Here is a 21,664-nt window from a genome sequence, read left to right as displayed (position 1 = left end):
TTTATAAACTTAGTTCTTTTGCAAGTTGTAATTTCTCCTAACATTTACTCTCCCTCCACAACTTAGTTTACTGCCAAATGATCACTTTAAAAGCTTCTGTAAGAATTGAATGACAATTCCATCCCACAATGTTAAGATGATTTAAGGCAACTTTATTCCAGTGCTGCATTTTCCAGGGCTTGTCGATAGATGGGCAAAGATTTCATTTACAGTTCAGTTGCAGTAAGAAAAGACAAGTTAATCTTGTATTGGATTAAATTAGAGGGGATAACATGATTCTGTGAAGATTACATCTAGGCACCTTATTAAAAAAAATCAACGGAGTGTAACAAGTTCTTCAGAAGATGTTGGGTGGATGGCCACTGTCTGGTCAAAATCTGCTTTGGTCGCTCCCATTTTGACAGCCACAGCAAAGCCTTGAAGCATTTCATCACATCCTAAGCCTTGCATATGAAGGCCTACCACCTTAAAAACAAACAAACAATCATGTTAATTAAGGCTTTGGTTTTGCATTGGTGATTTAATACTATAATCAGACATCTCATTGACTCCCCAAACCAGCTTTCTTCATCAATAAAAATAGGCTTATATTTACAGTGTTCTCCTTCTCCAATACTGCTCCATTTGCCAGTTCTGCCCAAAGTAGAATCGTGTGTGGTGTCTAGATAAGTATAAACAGAATAGTTGCTCACAGAATCTTTATTCTTCCCCATTTTGCTCACCTTCTCCTGTTTAGTTGCACACACCAGTTTCATTACACACTTTGTTTTCCTTTTAGTTACAGCGTGATACATTGGGATAAAAGAAGTTGTATAGGTTTTCACATTCTCGCTTCCATATGTAGTTCTAGCTTCCGCTGAAACAGACAGTAAGACAAAAATAAGCATATAGTCTACATAGCTAAGGAAGAGGAACCACAAAGCACAGCAGTAATTGCCTTGCTATAAAAGCCAAAAGGCAGACTAGATGTGTCTGAATTGCTATAATAAAGTTTTCGAAAGTATTTGACGTGTCTAAATACAGATGTTATAAAGCAAGAATTGGGAAACTGCAGCCCTCCAGCTGTTGTAGGCTGGGGGGGGGGGTGTCAGGACATCCACCAATACTTCCTATAGCACCTACAATAGTTATGCATAAATACCACAATGTACAACACTTTTTCCTACTTGGTTGCCATTCACACTCGGCTGGCATTTCCTACATTGAAGCCACCTCTCAAGCGTGCCCACATTTCAGTGGAAGTCAAGATGGACACGCCTCCCCTTTTGAACAGATGAGATCTGCAAAGAGTGTCTCTGTCAGCAAATACGCAGTGGCTGGTGTAGGTTCCATCCCCTCCTCCGTGTGCAGGGCACGCCCACTGGCCCAAAAAAAGACTGGTGACCCCCTCCTGTAATCAAACAGCTCCCATAATCCCTAACCACTGGCTATGCAATATCTGGGGGGGCTCAGGTTTCCCATCCTGGTTTAGAGGGCCTGGGCTGCCAATTTTGCAACACACAACTCTTAAACCTTCCACGTTCAGAGTTTAACAGCCCAGTTTTACATACTAATATAGTTTTTTATGCTTTGAACAAATTAAGAAAATGTCCTCCACCATAGTCAAAGGGAAATGGGAGAGGGGATGAAGCATACAATTCTGCAGCCAGTCTCTAAATTCTAGTTAGCATCTGCAATGTGTTTACGTAGGCACAACCGTTTGTTCTTTATATAGCCTTGCCAAGCCACTGGCAGAAAATGTGCCTAGAGGAAAGGATAAAATGGTATCGCATGTCACAAACGCTTAAGGTTACAGTGCCATTTCTTTTGCCCACTGAGCCATAGGAACAAGCAAGACAACAAGGCCTAAGATCCTACCTTCTGTTAGTCCCACCGTTCCAATAGGTGGGTGACTGAAGACCACGGTAGGAATGTTGGTGTAGTCAAGTTTAGAATCTTCTTTCTTGTCAAAAATCCTGTGTGCCAGTTTCCTTCCGGCAGCTATTGCAACTGTTAAGGATGAAATTTAGGCATGTCACCGGGCATAGTAACAGGCAACTGTGTCCATTGCCACACTCCTCCAAGGGACGCATGCAGTACAGGCAGCCCCCCCCCCCCTTTACATGGCATAGGGTAGTAATGATAAAATGTATCTGCCCCAGTGCAGGCATGCTTACACATGAAGTGATCCAGTGGATGCAGCTGCATGGAGGAACTACAGTAAAGGTAAAGGGACCCCTGACCATTAGGACCAGTAGTGACAGACTCTGGGGTTGTGGTGCTGATCTCGCTTTACTGGCCAAAGGAGCCGTCATACAGCTTCCAGGTCATGTGGCCAGCAGGACTAAGCCGCTTCAGGCGAACCAGAGCAGCGCACGGAAACGCCGTTTACCTTCCCGCTGGAGCAGTACCTATTTATCTACTTGCACTTTGACGTGCTTTTGAACTGCTAGGTTGGCAGGAGCAGGGACCGAGCAACGGGAGCTCACCACATCGTGGGGATTCGAACTGCCAACCTTCTGATTGGCAAGTCCTAGGCTCTGTGGTTTAACCCACAGCACCACCTGCGTCCCAGGAACTACAGACAGCCGCCCATTTACGCAGGGGTTACGTCCCAAGGCACCGCGAATGTCGGTGAAATCGCATATAATTGAAACCCATTGAAATACCCCTTTCCATCCCCGCCCTATTAGTGATGTCTTTATGACGTTTCGAGGTCAGTTCTGGGTTCAGCGCAATGCACGTATTCACAGTCGCACATGTATTGAACACGCATAAATGGAGCTGCCTGTATTTACACCTCTCCATTGCACTGCCCATTTATTCCTACTTTTTGCTTCCTGATTTTTAACCAGTTACTGGCCCATAAGAGGGCATCTCGCCTTATCCCACAATTGCTACGTCTACTCAAGAGCCTTTGTTGAAGAACTTTAACGAAAGGTCTCCTTGATCACCCCTATTCCCCATGCTTGTTATGCCTGAAGAACTTGCTGAAATGCCTGAACAACCAGACCCAGTGATTTGTGAGTTTTTAATTTGCCAGGGATGGGGAACACTTGGTCCTCCAGACATTGTGGAACTACAAGTCCCATTGTCCATGCTGGCTAGGGCTGATGGGAGATGGAGTCCAACAACATCTGGAGGGCCAAAGGTTCCCTGGCCCTGGCCCAGAACTTCATCTCATCTCCAGAATTTGCATTAATTATTCTCCATATGACGGGGAACTATAAGGCTTACGTATTATTTACTTGGTGTGGCAGATCTAAAGGCAAACCTGATAGACTTCTAACAAGTTACATTGCCACACAATTCTTTAATTTTCTGCTAGTGTTTCAGAAATCAGTGATATGGGAGATGCTAAGAGGTCACATCCAGACCTTGTTGATGCAGTAGATTTACTATGATCAAAAGTTGATGAGCAGAAAAAGATCCCCAGGCAACCACTTGATTACTTCCCCGTCTTCCTCCCTGTTCTCCTCTCCCAAGCTATTTTTGGTGCAGCATGCACAGGTTCCCACATAACATTATAGAAGCCTTTTGAGCAAAATAGCATATTAATGTTACCTGGTGTAAGAAGAGCTTTCCCACATACATCTCCAACAGCATAGATCCCCTTTCTGCTGGTATTTTGGAACTCATCAACAATAATATGACCCATAGAATCTACCTTAATATTCTAAAAATGGAAAGGATAGTTTAAGTCAAACACGACATTCCGGGAAAAGAGTATCCAAGACAAACAGCACTGATTCATCTCTTATTTCTAAGCTGTGTAACTTTTCAGAAAAATTATGTGAACAAGGGAAGGCAGGCCTTTTTCTTCCCACGTAGCCTCAGCACACAAAACACACGGAATCATTTCAGAGGAGTCAGGCATGAGCGGTATGCTTAGTGACAGGAGCTATGTGGGATATTTTTTCCATAACATTTAAATGACATTTACTATGTTCAGAGCTTTGCATGTATTATCTCAATAATCCTATAAAAAAAATGTAGGATAGCATAAAATATTTGCTGGTGGGTGGAGGAATTGTTACCTAATATGGTGGTCTGCTTTTTTATAAGTATTTCTATTCATTTTTTTTAATAGGCTAATCAGAACAGCTTTCTAACTGAACAAAGTGAGTTTTTAACTGACTAGACACTGCAGCTCCACTCATAACCACAACACGATGCCAGCTATCATATAATCCAGATTCTATATGCAATGTATCAAAATCCCACATTGTCTCAAAGAAATAAAATAATTGCTGCTCACCTGCTGGTCAAGATTTAGCCCCTCTGTGTTTGGCTTTCTACCAATGGCCCATAACAGACAATCAACATCCTCAATAGTTTTAAAAGTGGGTTTCTGACTTGGAGGAGAGGATGTTACAGTTACCGACAGCAGTCCTGAAGGTGACTTTGTGACCGACTTGACCTGTTGAGAAACAGGAGACTTGAGGACAAAGAGCAAAACTGTGCGTACAATGACCATAAAGACTAGCTGCAAGGAAGGTGGATTTCAGGGATCAACCCGATTTCCTGCTTCAAATTTGTTCTACAATGGTACCTCTGGTTGCGGACGGAATCCATTCCGGAGCTCTAGTCGGATCCCAAGGTTTTCGCAACCGGAGGTGCCTGCTCTGTGCATGTGTGCGGTGCGGTAGAGTGCTTCTGCGCATGCGTGCATGGCAAAACCCAGAAAAATACTTCCGGGTTTGCTGCATGCATATGTCGAAGGATACGTAACCAGAGGTGCGCGTAAGTAGAGGTACCACTGTATTTATTTCAGAATTTGTTATAATATCATTTTTAAAAACCTCTTTATTAGAGTTGACATGTCAAGTTATAGGCATGATCTCTCAATTTCATTTGAAGAAAAACAACAAAGGCTGCTGGAATCTTGAGAAGCAATGGCCAATTATGTTTTCCAGTGATCGGAAGATGGGGTTGGAGTGTCTTGCATTGCTCCTGTGCTTCAAACATGCAGCATAAATTATGCAAAAAGAAGTACTATGGAAAAAAGTATGCAATTTTTTTTTTTAAGTGTTATGTGAAAAACCTGCCCTAATTGTTCTTGGCCTTTTCCAGTTTTATATCAAATTTAAAATGTAAGGCCACTGGACAGGGCCTGTCTGTGTTTTCTGAACAGTGTCTTGTTTGTTTTTAGGGGAGGGAGCCCAGTACTTCTGTGCCACAGACAGGTTACTTTGGTGCTGCTAATGCAGCAGAAACAATGCGAGAGGCAGCAGCTATGAGTTTCTGGTTTCTGCAGCCACAGCAGGCGCTGTGATTCTCCAGCAATTTGATTTCACCCCAGGAGGCGCTCTTCATTGTCTCCCGAGACAGACAGATGCCACCTTCAAATAATATAATTAATGCAAGTTGCAGAATTCAACCTTTCTTCATACAGAATGTGTGACTGATTGGTATTGGTACTCAGCCTTGATTTAAGGACAGCTGCAGTTTCCCAAAATGTACCAACCAAGGTGCAATAAATAGGAGCTCTGTTTTTCTGCTTATGGTCTGGCTACTAGCCTTATTAAAAGCAGCTATAAATACACCAATAAGAGAAGCAGCATGGGCAATAAGTTGAAGAAAAAGGAGGGTGGGGGAGTATTTTGTTACATGTTTGCTACTTTCTCTCATTAAGAATAATACCACTCATAGAAGGAATTAAAGCACTGGTGCTTAATAAACTGGTGCTTAATAAAAGGTATTAATCCGTTAAAACAAACAACATAGCAAGACAAGATGGGAACATCCCTGCATACTTTGCCCCGATAGGAGACAGAATCATTCAGCCCCACAAAAACAATAAAAATTGCACATTTTTTATATTTTTAAATTAGCTTTATACACCGCACTTCATCACAAGATGTCAGGGCGATATACAGGATAAAATACAAAGGAAAAACACAAGTAAATAGTCAAAACAAAAATAACAAAACACCCCCCCCCCAAAAAAAAATATAGGCACACAGATGATGAAAGTGATACAGTAAATAGATAATACCTGAGAATGTTTCCAGACTTCTACACCGCCATGCTCCAGCTCCTGAGTACAGTTTGAGCTGATCATTGAATCAAAGTTTCTCAGCACCTGTCCAGGAAGAACATTAAATAAGACTGTGAGGACACACAGCATATCCACATAACTCATTCAAGAGAGCTAGTGTAGCAGTTACAGCTGTTTCTGAATGCTTGTAATTTCCATATCACTGCATTTTTATAAGAAATTCCTGTAAACCGCTTTGAGGTCCACGTGAAAAACAATATATAAATACATTTAATAAATAGTAGTGGCTAACAGCAGGCTGTAAACCTAGCAAGGGCAACTCATTAAACCATAATTCTCTAAGCCTCTCCACCCCAAACCCTCAACATGTGGATAATAATACTGGCCTACTTTACAGAAGTGTTCTACAGATTATTGAAGACATAATGGGAATTGAACATTCAGCAACATTATACAGTGGTGCCTTGCAAGACGAAATTAACTCGTTCTGCGAGTTTTTTCGTTATGCGAGTTTTTTCGTCTTGCGAAGCACCGCTGTGTATTGATGGTTTCCCATAGGAATGCATTGGCGGTTTTTTAAAAAAGGCACAAGACGTTTCATCTTGCGAAGCAAGCCCATAGGGAAATCCGTCTTGCGAAGCAACTCAGAAAACAAAAAACTCTTTCGTCTTGCGAGGTACCACTGTACAAACACTTAAGCACTATTTTTTCCTCTTGTTTTATTGCACTCAGGCTTTTGCCCAGAAGGGACCTGGGCGAAGGTTTGCTGCTTTTCAGATTACAATGCAGGTCAATTTCAGAAGAAATGAGAAGGGGTGGTGCATTAATTGATTGATCGATCAATCAATCAATCAATCAATCCATATCAGTTAAAAGATCTCTTCCCCTACTTAAAACAAGCCTTTCCATAGTTCAAACCATGCTCAAGGTGGCTTCCAACATTCTAAAATTACATAATTATGAACAACAAAAGTAGTAATAAACAATAAATAAAACATCAAAAATATACAACCAAATTAAACAATTTCCACATAAATCATAGCAAGATCTAAAATAAAGATACAAAAATTAATACTGATAGCAACAAGCCCCCTCAACAAAACACACTAAATAAATAATGCCCCAGCCCAAGAGGCTGTTCAGCAGTCTTAGCTTTTGTCAGTCCGAGCCCCAGACCAGGTGGAAAAAGGCCTTCAAGGCCGGGAGAAAGTCTACCAGATCTCACAGCCAAGATGGTTTCTGGCCTGGATCTGGTTTATTGGGAATTCCTCTTCCTCATCCCCTAAGACAACTGTGAATTAAAAGCACTTGCAGCTCTCCACTTTACATAGCACTGACACCGGAAGAGCATGGCAACCTGACCGCAATGGGAAAGTGCATCCTAGCCAGTGAGTCGACTACAGAGGCTGCACCTGTGGCCTTGGACAGAGCAAAAGCTGGAAAACTCAAGTAACAGGGTCTGGATTAGCCAGTGCTAAGAGATATCACGTCTTGCAGCAGACAGGTCCTGGATGTCTCATAGCAATGGCAAGAGAAGGTTTGCATGCAGCCGGCTGCCGGGGATTTAAGGAAGGGTCCTGCTTGCGGTTTTGGAGAACCAAGGGAGCTGCTTGGGAGAGGAGAAAAGCTAGAGAGGTTCCACTCAGCTGGCAAATCAGAGTCTCTCTTCTTGCATAGCTTCTTGCAGAGGTTTTCAACCTTTTTGAGTCCACGGCTCCCTTGACCAACTGCATTCTTTCTGCGGCACCCCTGTGGGGCTCAGGAGCTCAGCTATGTCACCCCTTGCCTGCAGAGCTGGCAGCCTCTCGCCCTTCTTCAAATACCCTCCCTTGTGGAGTGTTCCCTCAACCTCCTCTCTCCTCTCCTTGGGAGTCCTCTGGGCAGCCGTAGCTGCCGCCCCTGGTCTGTGAGCTGCCCCCCCTGCCCCAAAGAGAGGTGCCTCCTCACACTGCCCCACAGGGGGCTGGGAAGCACCCCCCGGCCAGCCCCAGAAGCACCATTCACCTGCGAAGCTTGTAGCCAGGGCTGCTGCAATAAACAGCTGTGTGAGCCTTTGGGAGTCAGAGACACAAGAGGGTATCAGAGGAGGGAGGGAAGGAAAGAGGGACAGAGGCCAGTGTTGCCCACGGCACCCCTGAGTGCCACAGCACACCGGTTGAAAACCACTGGCTTATTGGAATGAAGGTATAAACAAAACCAGGTTATTTATGTATGCGACATCAGCAGCAAGGGTTATAGTGGCAAAACACTGGAAAGATAAAAATACACCCACTAAAGATGAATGGGTAGTCAAATTGTGCGAGTCCTTGGAGCTCGCGAAGCTGACAGATGCAATAAGAGATAAACCTAAAAAGATGGTGAAAAAAGAATGTTTAAATAATTATCTAGGGGATAAGGGTTCATCAATAAAGACCTGGTTATGTTTAGAATGATACCGCATAGGGAAATGTTCTCTGATACCAAGATGAGGGATTCTATGGAATACAGATAGAGAGAATTGATAAGAATCGTGATCTGTTGTGACCTTGACGGAAGCATCCAATAGACGAGCCTTCTTGTCTTCTGTCTCATTTTCCCCCTCCCCTTTTTTTTCTTCCTTCTCCTTTTTTCCTTTTCCTTTTTTCTTTCCCAGAATGGATTATGTTCTATGCCATGTATTTGATATTTTTGTAGGGTTTTTTTAGCCTTTTCCATTATTATTATTACTAAGGATTTTTCTTTTGTAATTTTGGTTGTTTATATTTATCTGTATATGCTTAAAGCAAAATAAATATTACTTTTTTAAAAAAAGAAGGTATAAAGAAATCACTCTCTGGCTCATTTTTAAATGGCTTTTTACTCAGAGTTCTGGGCACAGTCTTCCTGCGTGTCCATCTTGCCGGATGAGTGCTTCCTTGCCCAGTCAATCAGTGCAAGGAATTAAAAGTGTGCACAACAGAGCCCAAGCCTTGCTTTTTATTGCACTGGCCAATATACAGCAGAGCAGTCAGGACAATGAAATAGTGAGTGTGCCTTACCTCACCATAACGTATCAGTAAGGACGTCTTTGAACCCAGGGCTGAAAGAATGCCAGCTATCTCCACAGCTATGTATCCAGCACCGACGACAACACTGCGCCTGAAAGAATAATGAGTTTTGAGCCATATCTCACACACCCTACGAAGTTCCTGTTGGAAACATATTCTACCGCACCCTTAACTATGCTTTGCCTGAGTGTCTCGTACTCAGAGCCAGTGTGGTGTAGTGGTTAAGAGCGGTGGACTCGTAATCTGGTGGACCAGGTTTGGGTCTCGGCTCCTCCACCTGCAGCTGCTGGGTGACCTTGGGCCAGTCACACTTCTCTGAAGTCTCTCAGCCTCACTCACCTCACAGAGTGTTTGTTGTGGGGGAGGAAGGGAAATGAAATTGTTAGCCGCTTTGAAATTCCTTAGGGTAGTGATAAAGCGGGATATCAAATCCAAACTCTTCTTCTTCTACTGAGGCAGTCAGGATCTTCACTCAGCAGACAGTTAAAACTATGGAAGCTGCTGCTCAAAATGTCGTGATAGTCATCCTTAAGTAAAGGTAAAGGGACCCTGACCATTAGGTCCAGTCGCGGACGACTCTGGGGTTGCGGCGCTCATCTCGCTTTACTGGCCGAGGGAGCAGGCATACAGCTTCCGGGTCATGTGGCCAGCATGACTAAGACACTTCTGGTGAACCAGAGCAGCGCATGGAAATGCTGTTTACCTTCCCGCCGGAGCAGTACCCATTTATCTACTTGCACTTTGAACTGCTAGGTTGGCAGGAGCAGGGACCGAGCAACGGGAACTCATCCCGTCGCAGGGATTTGAACTGCCGACCTTCTGATCGGCAAGCCCTAGGCTCTGTGGTTTAACCCACAGCGCCACCCGCGTCCCTATGTCATCCACTTAGATGGTCCTAAAAGGGAATTGGACAAATACATGGAGGGAGGACTATGCTATCAATAGCTACTAGTCATGAAATCTATATGCTACTTCCAGGATCAGAGACATACCTCTAGGTACCTGTCGCTGGGGAATAACATCAGGAGAGGGCTATCGCTCTCATGTTCCACCTGTGGGTTTCCTATAGGCATCTGGGCAATTGCACGTGTTCAGATGCAAGTAAACCTCATCCCATCTTCCAGAATTCTGGCCAATGCGTGCGGAAGCACTGGCAAACGTTGGGCTACGTGCTGTGTGCATTTTATAAATGACTAAATAATTATATGAAAGTTTGGTTGGTTTTAATTAACTTAATGACTCAAATTGAGCATTTTGCTGCACTGATTTGCAAACCACACCACCACAAGCCTGCTAAACTTTTCTCAAAACACAAACAATGCCAATACAGAGCAAACGGTGTGTGTGTGTGAACGAACAAGTCATTAGAAAGGATGAGGAGGAATGTTTTGCACTGATATTCAACTGCTCCTAAACAAGAATTTTATAGGTTTCACGTACCTCCCCAAACCAATGTGTCAAACATCTATTTACAAGCTAGACATGAGACTTTGTGCTGATTCTTGCTATTCTGAGATGAAACCCAGAAAGTAGGATTGGGACAATCAAAAAGAACAGCTGTTGCATGAAGGAGCTTGAACTCTACAACCTCCAATTTTAGTACTACATAAAACCAGCCAGTAAGGTAAACATCCTTTAAGTGCAATTCAGCCAGTTAAGCACTTGTAAACCCCATTGCTTTCAATGGAAGACTGGGTGCAAACTTCTACCTACTTCCCTAATGGAAGCAAGCCTCATTTAATTCAATAGGACTTACTTCTGAAGAGACAAAGCATATAATGAACTGTTGGGTACATACATAAGCCCTCTTGCATTAAAATTAATTGTGTTTACAAGTGCTTTAATTTGTCTGGATTTTGCCCACAGATTTTTCTCAGGCAACAAAAGGATCAAAGGCTCTAATCTAGCTCTAGACTAATACCTGATATGCATCAGGACTGACCAGATGCTATATGGAGCATCTTTAGCAATTCTGCAACTTGCAACAGTAAATACAGCACTATGAGGGAACTTTTCCCTGCACTTAAGATATTTATAGACATTTGAGGGAGATACGTGAGCCCCACCTCACCCCGCCTATCGCACAGTAACCCACAGCCAGCATGCTCTATTTCTCAAATAATCTCCATTACGATGTGGAAACTGAGAACAGGTTCGCCCTAGATTGGCAACTTACTTGGGCAGCTCTTCAAGGTCAAAAAAACCATCACTAGTAATTCCCAAGCTGGCCCCTGTAAAGCAATGAGACACTACCCTGAATATCAAAGTCCACTTATGTATAAATAGATCTTAGCTATGCAAATATTCAACTTTTCTTACAGCTCATTCACTAATGCAGACCTGCTGCATACAATATAATTCAATACTGCAAGCAGGAAAAACAGGCTTCTCCTAAACTGGGGCGAAGATGGTAAACATCTAAAAAATGTGGCGAATGCACTCCCACAATTATGTCCGCAGCAATCCTGAAATTGTAAGTTCCTTGGGGCGGGGGTTGCAGGACTTTTCAAAAATTACTCCATGTACATTTATGACCCTTAATAATTGACAGGGAGAGGGGGAGAGGAGGAACATTCCTGAAAAATGCAAGAATTCCCCAAAGATCAGCAAAACACAGCGAGCAGCACAGGCGAGGACGGCAACTGTGTTTGCCAAGGATTAATATTACCGTATTTTCGCTCTATAGGACACACTTTTTCCCCTCCAAAAATGGAGGGGAAATGTGTGTGCGCCCTATGGGGCGAATGCAGGCTTCAGGAGAGCCCCACCGCCAGCCCCGCAAGCTCGGGGGACAGCGGGGAGGTGCAGCGCGCCCAGGCTTAGCTTCGCACAGCTCTCCGCAAGCCATGGGAGCCCGGCGCTGGGCTCCCACGCTTGTGGAGAGCTGCATACGCCTGGAGCAGGGAAAATAATTTTTTTCCCTTTATTCCCCCCCCCAAAAAAAAATTAGGTGCGTCCTATGGGCCGGTGCATCCTATAGGGCGAAAAATACGGTACAAAGTACAGAGAGTTATTGCTTAATCTTTTGAAGCAAGAAGCTCAACTGTCATATCAGCTTTTTTAGATCTTTCCTAATCACAGGACAGAGAGAGCTATTTCCATTTGCTTTACCTCACCCTCCATCTAAGGAGCCTTCATAAGGGAGCGGCTCCCAAGAAAAGTCTTGATGAGATTCTTGCCTTTTAGAATAAAATAGGGGGAGGTAACAAGAAGGGCTGGGTGATATCTGGTTTTCAACATCACGATGTTAAAATATTGCAATATAATGATGTATCACGATGTCGGAAGTAAGGATGGAACTATGCAGAGATGAACAGTAGGGCTGAGTGATATCTGTTTTTCAACCTTGTGATATATCACCTGCAAAATATCATAACATATCAATATACCGTATTTTTTGCTCTATAGAACGCACCTGACCATAGGACGCACCTTGTTTTAGAGGGGGAGAACAAGAAAAAAAATTCTCCCCCTCTCTGCTCAGCGCTCCTTCAGCGAAGCAGCAGGAGAAACGGAGCCCCTTCCATTTCTCCTCCCGCTTCGCTGAAGGGGCACTGCGCAGCTCTCCCTCTTTGCTGAAGCCAGGAGAGTCTTGCTCTCCAGGCTTCAGCGAAAGCAACGTGAAGCCTCCGGAGCGCGGAGGGAGCGCTCCCTCTGCGCTTTGGAGGCTTCGCGTTGCTATCGCTGAAGCCAAGGCGTCTGCATTCGCTCCATAGGACGCACACACATTTCCCCTCAATTTTTGGAGGGGAAAAAGTGTGCCCTATAGAGCAAAAAATACGGTATCACAATCTGTGAAATAAGGATGGAGCAATGTAGATGCATTGGCAGACTTCATGGTTTTCCCCACATTGTGATTTTTGCATAGCCCATGCACACACACCATGAGTCACAATATATTGCCAGGTCAAAAATTATGAAACAAATATCACAATATGGACTTTGTTTCGGACAATATATTGACACATTACCCAGCCCTAGTAACAGGGCAATAATGAGGATGATGTCATTAGCTCTGGGGCTATTTTTGGATGTGAGGTTACTGGATATTTCTATTTCTGAACTATATGCTCATTTAAACTTTGATGTATGTTAAATGAACTTTCAACCACTGAATTTCTAGTGTTGCATTGCAGTGATATCATAATTTTCATTATGTATCGTTATTATTGGGATACTGTGCTTTGACAGTTTAAGTGCTTTGAGAAACGGTTGTGTTTGCAAAAAAATGTGGCATGTAAATGACTTACCTGGCACCTCACTTTCACTGGGGACTGAAGGCTGCCCACCAGTTGCAATCAGGATATGGGGTGCTGTGTATTTTTTACCATCCACTTCAATCGTGCCTTTGCCATCAGGTGAGAACGAAGCATCACCACGAAGAGTTTCTACATTAGACTAATGAAATCAGGTTGAAAATGAGCTGTCAATCTATACGTCAATTCAAAGACCAGATAAAGAATTTCACAAGACATTTTAGCTATTCCCTATGGTGTCACAGTGCTACCTGGTTGGTGTGCCGATTTCTCTCATCCGTTGATTCTCTCATGAATTTAAATAATTGAACAAGTCTGGGTTATCCAAAGCTCTCCTATATATTTTGTCATAAATTCAGAGAAACTTCTATACTAGGCTTCCTCAACCTCAGACCTCCAGATGTTTTCGGCCTACAACTCCCATGATCCCTAGCTAGCAGGACCAGGGGTCAGGGATGATGGGAACTGTAGTCTCAAAACATCTGGAGGGCCAAGGTTGAGGAAGCCTGTTCTATACTGAGAGCAGGTAGAATTAAGGGCATGTTTACAATGCAGACTTAAATTAATTACTACCTCTATCCAAACTTCTCTAGGGGAATTAGGATCTCAAATAGATAATTCTTTGTACCCTCAGCATACAAACTATACTTCCCAGGGTTACTTAGAGAACCAATGACAGATAGAAAAAAAACACTGATATAAAATCAACATATATTAGCAATGTAGATAGGGCTAAGACATTCTCAGAGACGGGGCTGCAAATCCTAAAGCATTTCCGGATTGGTGAGAGAGATTTTACAAAAGTGCTGTGCTCTGAAACTAAGAGGAATATATTTCCAAGAGTGAGGGATGGTTGTCTCAAAGGAGTAAGCTGATGAACCAGTAAAGCCCTCTAGATTCTATACTGTGAAACTCATCGTTAGCAGCTGGAGGAAAGAGGCTTAACGATCGGTTGAGGTGCAAAACAGGAACATTTACAAACCTTGTTCAAATTATTTTGATAGATATCATTCAGTCGTTTCACATAAGCATCACGCTTTTCCTTAATTACTCTGTAATAAAATAAGTTTTGTGTGACAAAATTATCTCTCTCTTGCACTAGCAAAACTATGGCTCAAAAAAAAGCACAACAACCTAACCTTGTCCCTCCTTTCAAATCCCCATTCATTATTTGCTTTAGGAATTTACGTCCCATCAAAAAAATCAAGATGCAGATATATTGAGAAGGCAGAACTGTTTATAAAGCCAATAGCCAACTATTTATAAAGCCAAAATAATAAAACCAGAAGATGAGCCAGTTTTTAAAAGCTTCAAACTTTTTTCTCCATTGACTGAGCTGCTTTGCTGTCAAAAGACAGCCTTGTGCATTTCAATGGGACAAGAATATAAATACCTCCTAGTAGACTGGAGGAAATCTGATGAATGGGGTACATTCAGCTACTATTAATGATGCTCCAAATATTTCACACACCTTCCACTCAATTCAGTGGGGCAAGCATATCAGAACCTCCTAGCAGATTGTACCCCACTCATCGCATTAGTCTGATGGTGCACATTTATTTCCACAGAAAGGAATTTTAACCTGACTTACCGCCAGTTAAACTTCACATCGGATACTTCAAAACCATAATCTGTATGATCATGGATGAATTCAGAGTGGACAGCAGTGTTCCACATCACCTGTTTGGGGAGGGGAGGGTGCAGGGAGAACATCCAGGGTTTAATTTAAAAATAAATGAAAAACCAAACACTGCTATTTATTGTATAATGCAGGATAATGTTGTGGGGGAGGTATAATGCATAAAGGATTTTACATTGGGACAGCGGTTTAGACATATCAGGCCCACACAACTTGAAACCCACCATGATAAACGTAAGCCACTATGCATGTACTGTAGTCTTGAAATACTTCAAAAACTCAATTTTAAATTCACTCATTCTCTAAAGCAGTTCCTCTCCTGGTAACTACCAGCTTTTTTTAAATCAAGAATAGTCTGAAAGATTCCCACTCACCCCCAGAGGCAGTGGGACAGGAGACCTGTATCTTCAGTCAACAGCCCATAACCTGCCATTTACAACTCGACCTGCTTTGCCAAAAGGATGGCTTCTAGGCAAAGGGCACGATCCAATTTGCCAGCCTCCCTGCGGCTACTTGGAAGCATCCACTGTCTGCATTGGATGGAGACACCAGCCTTCAATTTTCTATTAAACGATTATGATCCCAAGATTTCCTTTTCATTTTATTTCCCCCAAATGAGCATCATTGCATCAGGCTATTTTGACTGTCTTCCCATCAAAACACGCCAATGCAATTTCTTAAGTTAGTATTTGAGCCTGTTCACAGAGAAGGCAAGAGAAAAACCACTAACTTTATCTTTCTAACAATAAAGGACGCTTGCTTCATACATTGCAATGTTGGCTTCTCAACCCCTCAGAACCGGATCAGCCAGAAGAGCCTTGGGAAATTAGGCACTTAGCAGGAGTAACAGCAATCCTAAATTAGACAGCGGAGAAGCGAAGCGATGGCTTCCCCGGGTGTATACGAAACCACACCAGCTCACAACGGCCAAGGGTATAAAGACAGTTGTCTTTTTCTTTCTTTCTTTCTTTTTCTGCAACAGCTCACGCCTGACATAGATGAGGAGTCCCTGGAGTGATCTATAAGGCTTAAGTCTAGCAAACCTCAAGCGTCTGGGACCCCCACCACTGGTAGGACAACCAGTGAAGTGGAAAGACACATGGTGTCTTTTACATGCCATCTAACATCCCCCCAGCCATCTGACAGCATTTATTTTATTATCTTGTCTTTATGTTGTTGTTTGCAATTGTAAAATTTTAATTTGAAAAACTAAATAAATAATACAGTCATACCTCGGGTTACAGATGCTTCAGTTTGTGTTTTTTCGGGTTATGGACCGCTGAAACCTGGAAGTACTGGAACGGGTTACTTCTGGGTTTCAGCAGTCACGCATGCGCAGAAGTGCTAAATCGCGCTTTGCGCGTGCACAGAAACACCGAGCCACAACCTGCGCATGTGCAGACGCACCGCTGCGAGTTGCGAACGTGCATCCCGCACGGATCAGGTTCACAACCCGAGCGTTGTGTTTATGTATATGTATCAGGAAAAGTTGAACTGTGCACTGAAATCTCTGCTTTGAAGAGTACGCTTTGCCCTCAATGCAATCAAACTGAAACTCAGTATGGAAAATAAGAATGCTAAGTCAAACCTCAGTTGTTGAATGTAATCTGTTCTGGAAGGCCATTTGGCTTCCGAAACATTTGACAAATGAAGTGCAGCTTCCGATTGGTTGCAAGAGCTTCCTGCACTCAAGCGGAAGCCGTGTCAGACGTTCAGCTTCCAAAAAATGTTTGAAAATCAGAGCATTTACTTCCAGGTTTTCGACGTTCGGGAGCCAAAACGTTCCAAAACGGACCCATTCAGGAACTGAGGTTTGACTGTATAGGAAATACATGTTGGATAGGAAGAAATCTACTTCAAAAAATCTAGGATGGAAATGCAGAAAGTCATGCTTGCTATTTTATCTTTCTACAGGGCAGACAAAAGGAAATATGTCTACTCCTCCAAGGTGGGACAAAGAAAAAGTATAAACACCCTGAGAGTATCAGTGTAGCAACTGAGGAAAGGTCAGCACAGATTCATTCAGAAAGACAAGTCTAGGAGGCTTGGCGGTTCTCCTGTCCACCTACTTTCTGGCCATGGAAACCCAGCAGCCTTAATGCAACTGAGCTGCATCCCAGCACTTTCAGCATCATCAACATCAGGGAGAGAGTTAGAATAGCACTCTGGTCACAGTTCCTTCTAGAAGAGAAGCAGAATGCCACACCACACTGTGCCAAGTGCCCCTCCCGTACAAAATCACACATAAGCAAAAAGGCAGGTGTTTTTTGAGTGATCCAGCCATTTTCTTGTGTTCATCTGCATTTAGAAGACAATAGTCTCCTCGGGTAGCAATCTGACACATGCAGAGAGCCTAAGAATATATTATAAAACCATTTCTAGCTGTTGCTGAGTTTTCACTTCACACAATTTAAAAATAAAACAAAACAAATTGATAGTGACACATTGAACGGTTTGTTTTTACCTTTTTAGGAACACAGCCAACATTCACCTGAAAACGAAAAATAAACAGTGTCAAGCGTCATACTAAGCAAGTATTTAGCAAACATGCACAAACAGGTTACAAGATAATTTGTTATGGATAGCTTTTTATTATTTCTTTATTACAGTAGTTCAGAGGCATACTGCCCTAATATACAGCCAACATGAGTGGTAGGCATTGCTATCTTTATTCTCCATAAATTTGTCAAATCCCCTCTTAAAACCATTTAAGCTGGTGGGCATCCTTACATTTTGAGGTAGCAAACCCCATAGTTCAACAATGGACTGTGTGACGGAAGTATTTTCCTTACCTGGATTCAATAAATATGGAGATTATAAGTGACCTACCTTACTTGTAAGGTACTTGACCTACCCTCTTGTAAGGGTGACTGAGATAATGTACGTGAAGTACTGGATTCCGGCATGAGATGGAATTGCATTGCTGACTAACAAAACTATTTTAGATTTGGATTTTATTGTTGTCTTGTATAACATGTTACATACGTATCTTTGTATGAGTTAATTGCTTCCAAAGCTTTGGTTACAATGTTGCCTATACATTTAAGAAACAAAGATTTGACTACAATAAATTTGAGGTATTGCAATTATAAATATAACAGTTGCCTCCTCCATTGTTGAAATTCTGTGGCAAGCTCCTTGGAAGCAGATGTGCAATGATGGATTCCTTATATTCAGTCGCGTGACCGAGAAACAGAACTCAGAATGGGTCAGAAAGAAACAAGACATGATTCTCAATTACTTGATTTTCAACAGAAGAAGACCTCAGAGGAAGAGAGCAAGTTTAGCACCACACTTTTTTGTGGTGTCACCCGACAGGCTCTGCTTCCATATAATTAAATGGTTACAGCCATTCGTTCCAACTGGGAAAAAGAAATGGTGACACTTGGGAATATCACAAGAAGGTTAAAATATACCCTTCATCACGGACAACTGTGTAACCTGGCCGTCACAAATCAAGAACCCAGAAAGGATGGCAACAAACACATGATTAAAAATTCCATTATATCATGTCTTTCCTAAAAGGAGATCAAACTGATCTGTAGAAAGGACTCTGTGAACTGAAAGCAGATACACTGTGTGTACTTTTGTAACCCAAGAAAATATTTAATAAAAACAAAGCTTTAAAAAGATACATGACTCTCTCCCCCCCCCCCCCATTTTATGTTCACAACAACCCTGTGAGGTAGATTAGGCTGAGAGACAGAGATTGGTCCACAGTCCACCCGTGAGAAGAGGGGGAGATTTAAATCCTGGTCTTCCCAGGACTTTTTAACCACTACCATAATAACTGACATGTCGCACAGGCGTAGCCAGGATTTTTGTTAGGCAGGGCAGGACTTGGGGGCAGGGGCAGAACCAACGTGATTGATCAGTTAGTTAAGTATTTCTATTGTTTTACCTGATGGGGGGCAGCTGCCCCCCCCCCCCGGCTAAGCCCATGGACATGTGGTCCTTTTGCAAGGATGATACACAACTTTGTGAAGTGTACCACATTTTGGGGGCATGGAAATAACCCTTGGCATGCAGAAAACAGTGAAAGCACTCTTTCAGTAATTCAAAGTTTCAGGGTTTTTGTTTCCTCTTCAATGAGCCATTTGAAACGTAAAGCTACTAGGGCTGGCACATGAGGGCGGCGTATGGAACGTCCTAAAATTTAAGCTGTAATTTCTGCATAAAGATCTAGACCCTTCTCTCTCTTATCAAATGCATGCACACATTTCCCCTGTTCCTCCTTCCAAGTTCAGTGTGTGTGTGTCTGCATGCATGTGTGTGTGTGTGCGCACAAGGAAATAAAAAACGTTAAACAGATTAATGTTCTTATTACAACTTTCCTGTGCTCCTGGTCATCCTTAAGTGTGGGGCACGGGGCAATTAACACCTGAGAGATGCTCGCAGCTCAGGGATTATAGCATCTGACTTGCACACAGGGAGGTCCAGGGTTCAAATCCCCAGGCAGGGGCTGGAAGACACCCTGTAGAGCCCGTTGTCAGTCTGTGTTGACAACACTGAGCTAGAGGGACCACTGTTCAGCTTCATATAATCATAGGCTTGTAGAGCTGGAAGGGGCTCCAAGGGTCATCTAGCCCAACCCGCTTCAATGCAAGAATCTCAGCTGGATTATACACGGCAGGCGGCCATCCAACCTCCCTTTGCAGTGCGTTTCACAGAATAATAAAATTGGAAGGGGCTCCAAGGGTCATCTAGCCCAACCCGCTTCAATGCAAAAATTTCAGCTGGATCATACACGACAGGCGGCCGCCCAACCTCCCTTTGCAGTGCGTTGCACGGAATCACAGAGTTGGAAGGGACCCCCCGGCCCCCGGGTCATCTAGTCCAACCCGCTGCAAGGCAGCACTTCCAACTCCACCATAAGCCACAGAGGGCCGCCCAACCTTCCCGGGCGCCGTGTTTCCTCCAGGCCAAGTTCCCTAAGCGCCCGCCAACCCGCTCCCCGCCCCGGGACTCACGCAGGTGCCGCCGAGCCGCCCTCTCTCCACCACGGCCACCCGAGCGCCGAGCTCCGCCGCCCGCCGAGCGCTGGCCAGGCCGCCCGAGCCGCCTCCCAGCACCAGGTAGTCGAAGGCCGTCGAAGAGGAGGCGCGGAGCTGGGCCATGGCGGCGGCGGCGGCTGCTGCAGCGCGACTAGCAGGAAGGAGGAAGGCCGCCACGGCCAGGGGAGACCGCGGGCGCGGCCACCGCATCCCGCCTCTTGTCCTGCCCCCGCAGCGGGCGAGGCGAGGCAGGCGGCGCCGGCGGGGAAGGCGGGCCAGGCAGGCCAGGCCGCGGCGCTGGAAGGCGCCAAGACGCGGCGCAGCGCCTCTGTTAGGCCGCCTCAGCGAGGGAAGGAACCCCGAGGGAGAAAGCGGGCCCTGGCGGATTTACGTATAAGCTAAACAAGCTATAGTTTAGGGCCTCACTCTCTTGCCCCCCCCCCCAAAAAAAATTAAAGGAAAAAAACCTGGATGTACATTTCCAAAATATAAGATATAAAACAAATAAAATAAAACCTACCTACAGCAGCAGTGTTTTGTTTTTTTGTAGGCTCCTGTGATGTAAGTCATGGGCCCCCCCCCCCCGATCCCTAAAATATCACTGGTTTGCTCATTTCTACATATCGGGTGCCTACATTCTGCATGGACTGGTTGCACGGCAACATGTGCAAATGGCTTGAGATACCTATTGGGTCCATAAATGACCACATAGCATATACAGTGGTGCCTCGCAAGGCGAAATTAATTTGTTCTGCGAGTTTTTTCGTTCTACGAGTTTTTTCATCTTGCGAAGCACCAATGTGTATTGACGGTTTCCCATAGGAATGCATTGGCGGTTTAAACAAAAAAGGCGCAAGACGTTTCGTCTTGCGAAGTAAGCCCATAGGGAAATCCGTCTTGCGAAGCAACTCAGAAAACGAAAAACTCTTTCGTCTTGCAAGTTTTCGTCTTGCGGGGCACCACTGTATTCTGTCATAGGAATTTTGAGGTCTTAGATATATGGTAATGTTCATAAGCGTACCAACCAAGCACGTACATAGATCAGCACAGGAAGACCGACCTGGAACCATTTTGATTCCTAAACTGAGCAAATGTTTTCTCTGCAAGGTCAAAGTGGGAAACCTTCTATTGTCTCTTTCCTCACAAATCCTGTCTTAAGGGCACATTTAATAATAATAATAATAATAATTTATTATTTATACCCCGCCCATCTGGCTGGGTTTCCCCAGCCACTCTGGGAGGCTTCCAAAAGAATATTAAAATACTGTGATACATCAAACATTAAAAGCTTCCCTAAACAGGGCTGCCTTCAGATGTTTTCTAAAAGTCTGGTAGTTGTTGTTCTCTTTGACATCTGGTGGGAGGGCGTTCCACAGGGAGGGCGCCATTTAAGATATGAATAGGGTGTGAGCCTGTGACCTGGCCCAGGAACTAAGTATTTATCATTACAAAAGACTAGCCAGGCTCCCCAGGGAATCCAATCAAGTAACCTGCCAGACAGGAGATAAACAAGGACAGGAGAAACAACACTCAAAGTTCTGTTTTAGACCACCTATTTTGTGATGTAGGTGTGATGTATCTGAGGGGTGGTCTTAGGTTACACCCCTTCTGTGATGTATGTATGATGTTTCTGGGGGTGGTCTTGATCTACAGGGTGGCAATTTCGAAAGTCTTTATAAGGCATTGCATGCCATTTTTCTGGGTCCTCCTACTCTCCTGCGTGTGAGGGGAGCACCCTGTTGCAACAGAGCAATAAAGATCAAGCTTAC

General features: G+C 43.9%; 1 protein-coding gene across 1 annotated transcript; it reads right to left on the bottom strand.

Annotated features, from left to right (window-relative positions):
- Positions 1 to 131: 131 nt before the first annotated feature.
- On the bottom strand, positions 132 to 20,273 carry GSR (glutathione-disulfide reductase). The gene is made up of 13 exons (XM_083420227.1): positions 19,872 to 20,273; positions 17,366 to 17,392; positions 14,854 to 14,942; positions 14,245 to 14,314; positions 13,257 to 13,404; positions 11,183 to 11,237; positions 8,998 to 9,097; positions 5,978 to 6,064; positions 4,238 to 4,399; positions 3,544 to 3,655; positions 1,858 to 1,989; positions 723 to 856; positions 132 to 465 (listed from the first exon to the last, which is right to left on the bottom strand). The coding sequence occupies exons 1-13, from the start codon at positions 20,103 to 20,105 to the stop codon at positions 316 to 318; spliced, it is 1,500 nt and encodes a 499-aa protein (XP_083276353.1). The 5' UTR covers positions 20,106 to 20,273; the 3' UTR covers positions 132 to 315.
- Between the last annotated feature and the right edge of the window lie 1,391 nt (positions 20,274 to 21,664).

This window comes from Podarcis tiliguerta (assembly GCF_965153285.1).
Source record: "Podarcis tiliguerta genome assembly, chromosome: 17".
Classification (NCBI taxonomy): domain Eukaryota; kingdom Metazoa; phylum Chordata; class Lepidosauria; order Squamata; family Lacertidae; genus Podarcis; species Podarcis tiliguerta.
This window is presented reverse-complemented; position numbering and strand designations above follow the sequence as displayed.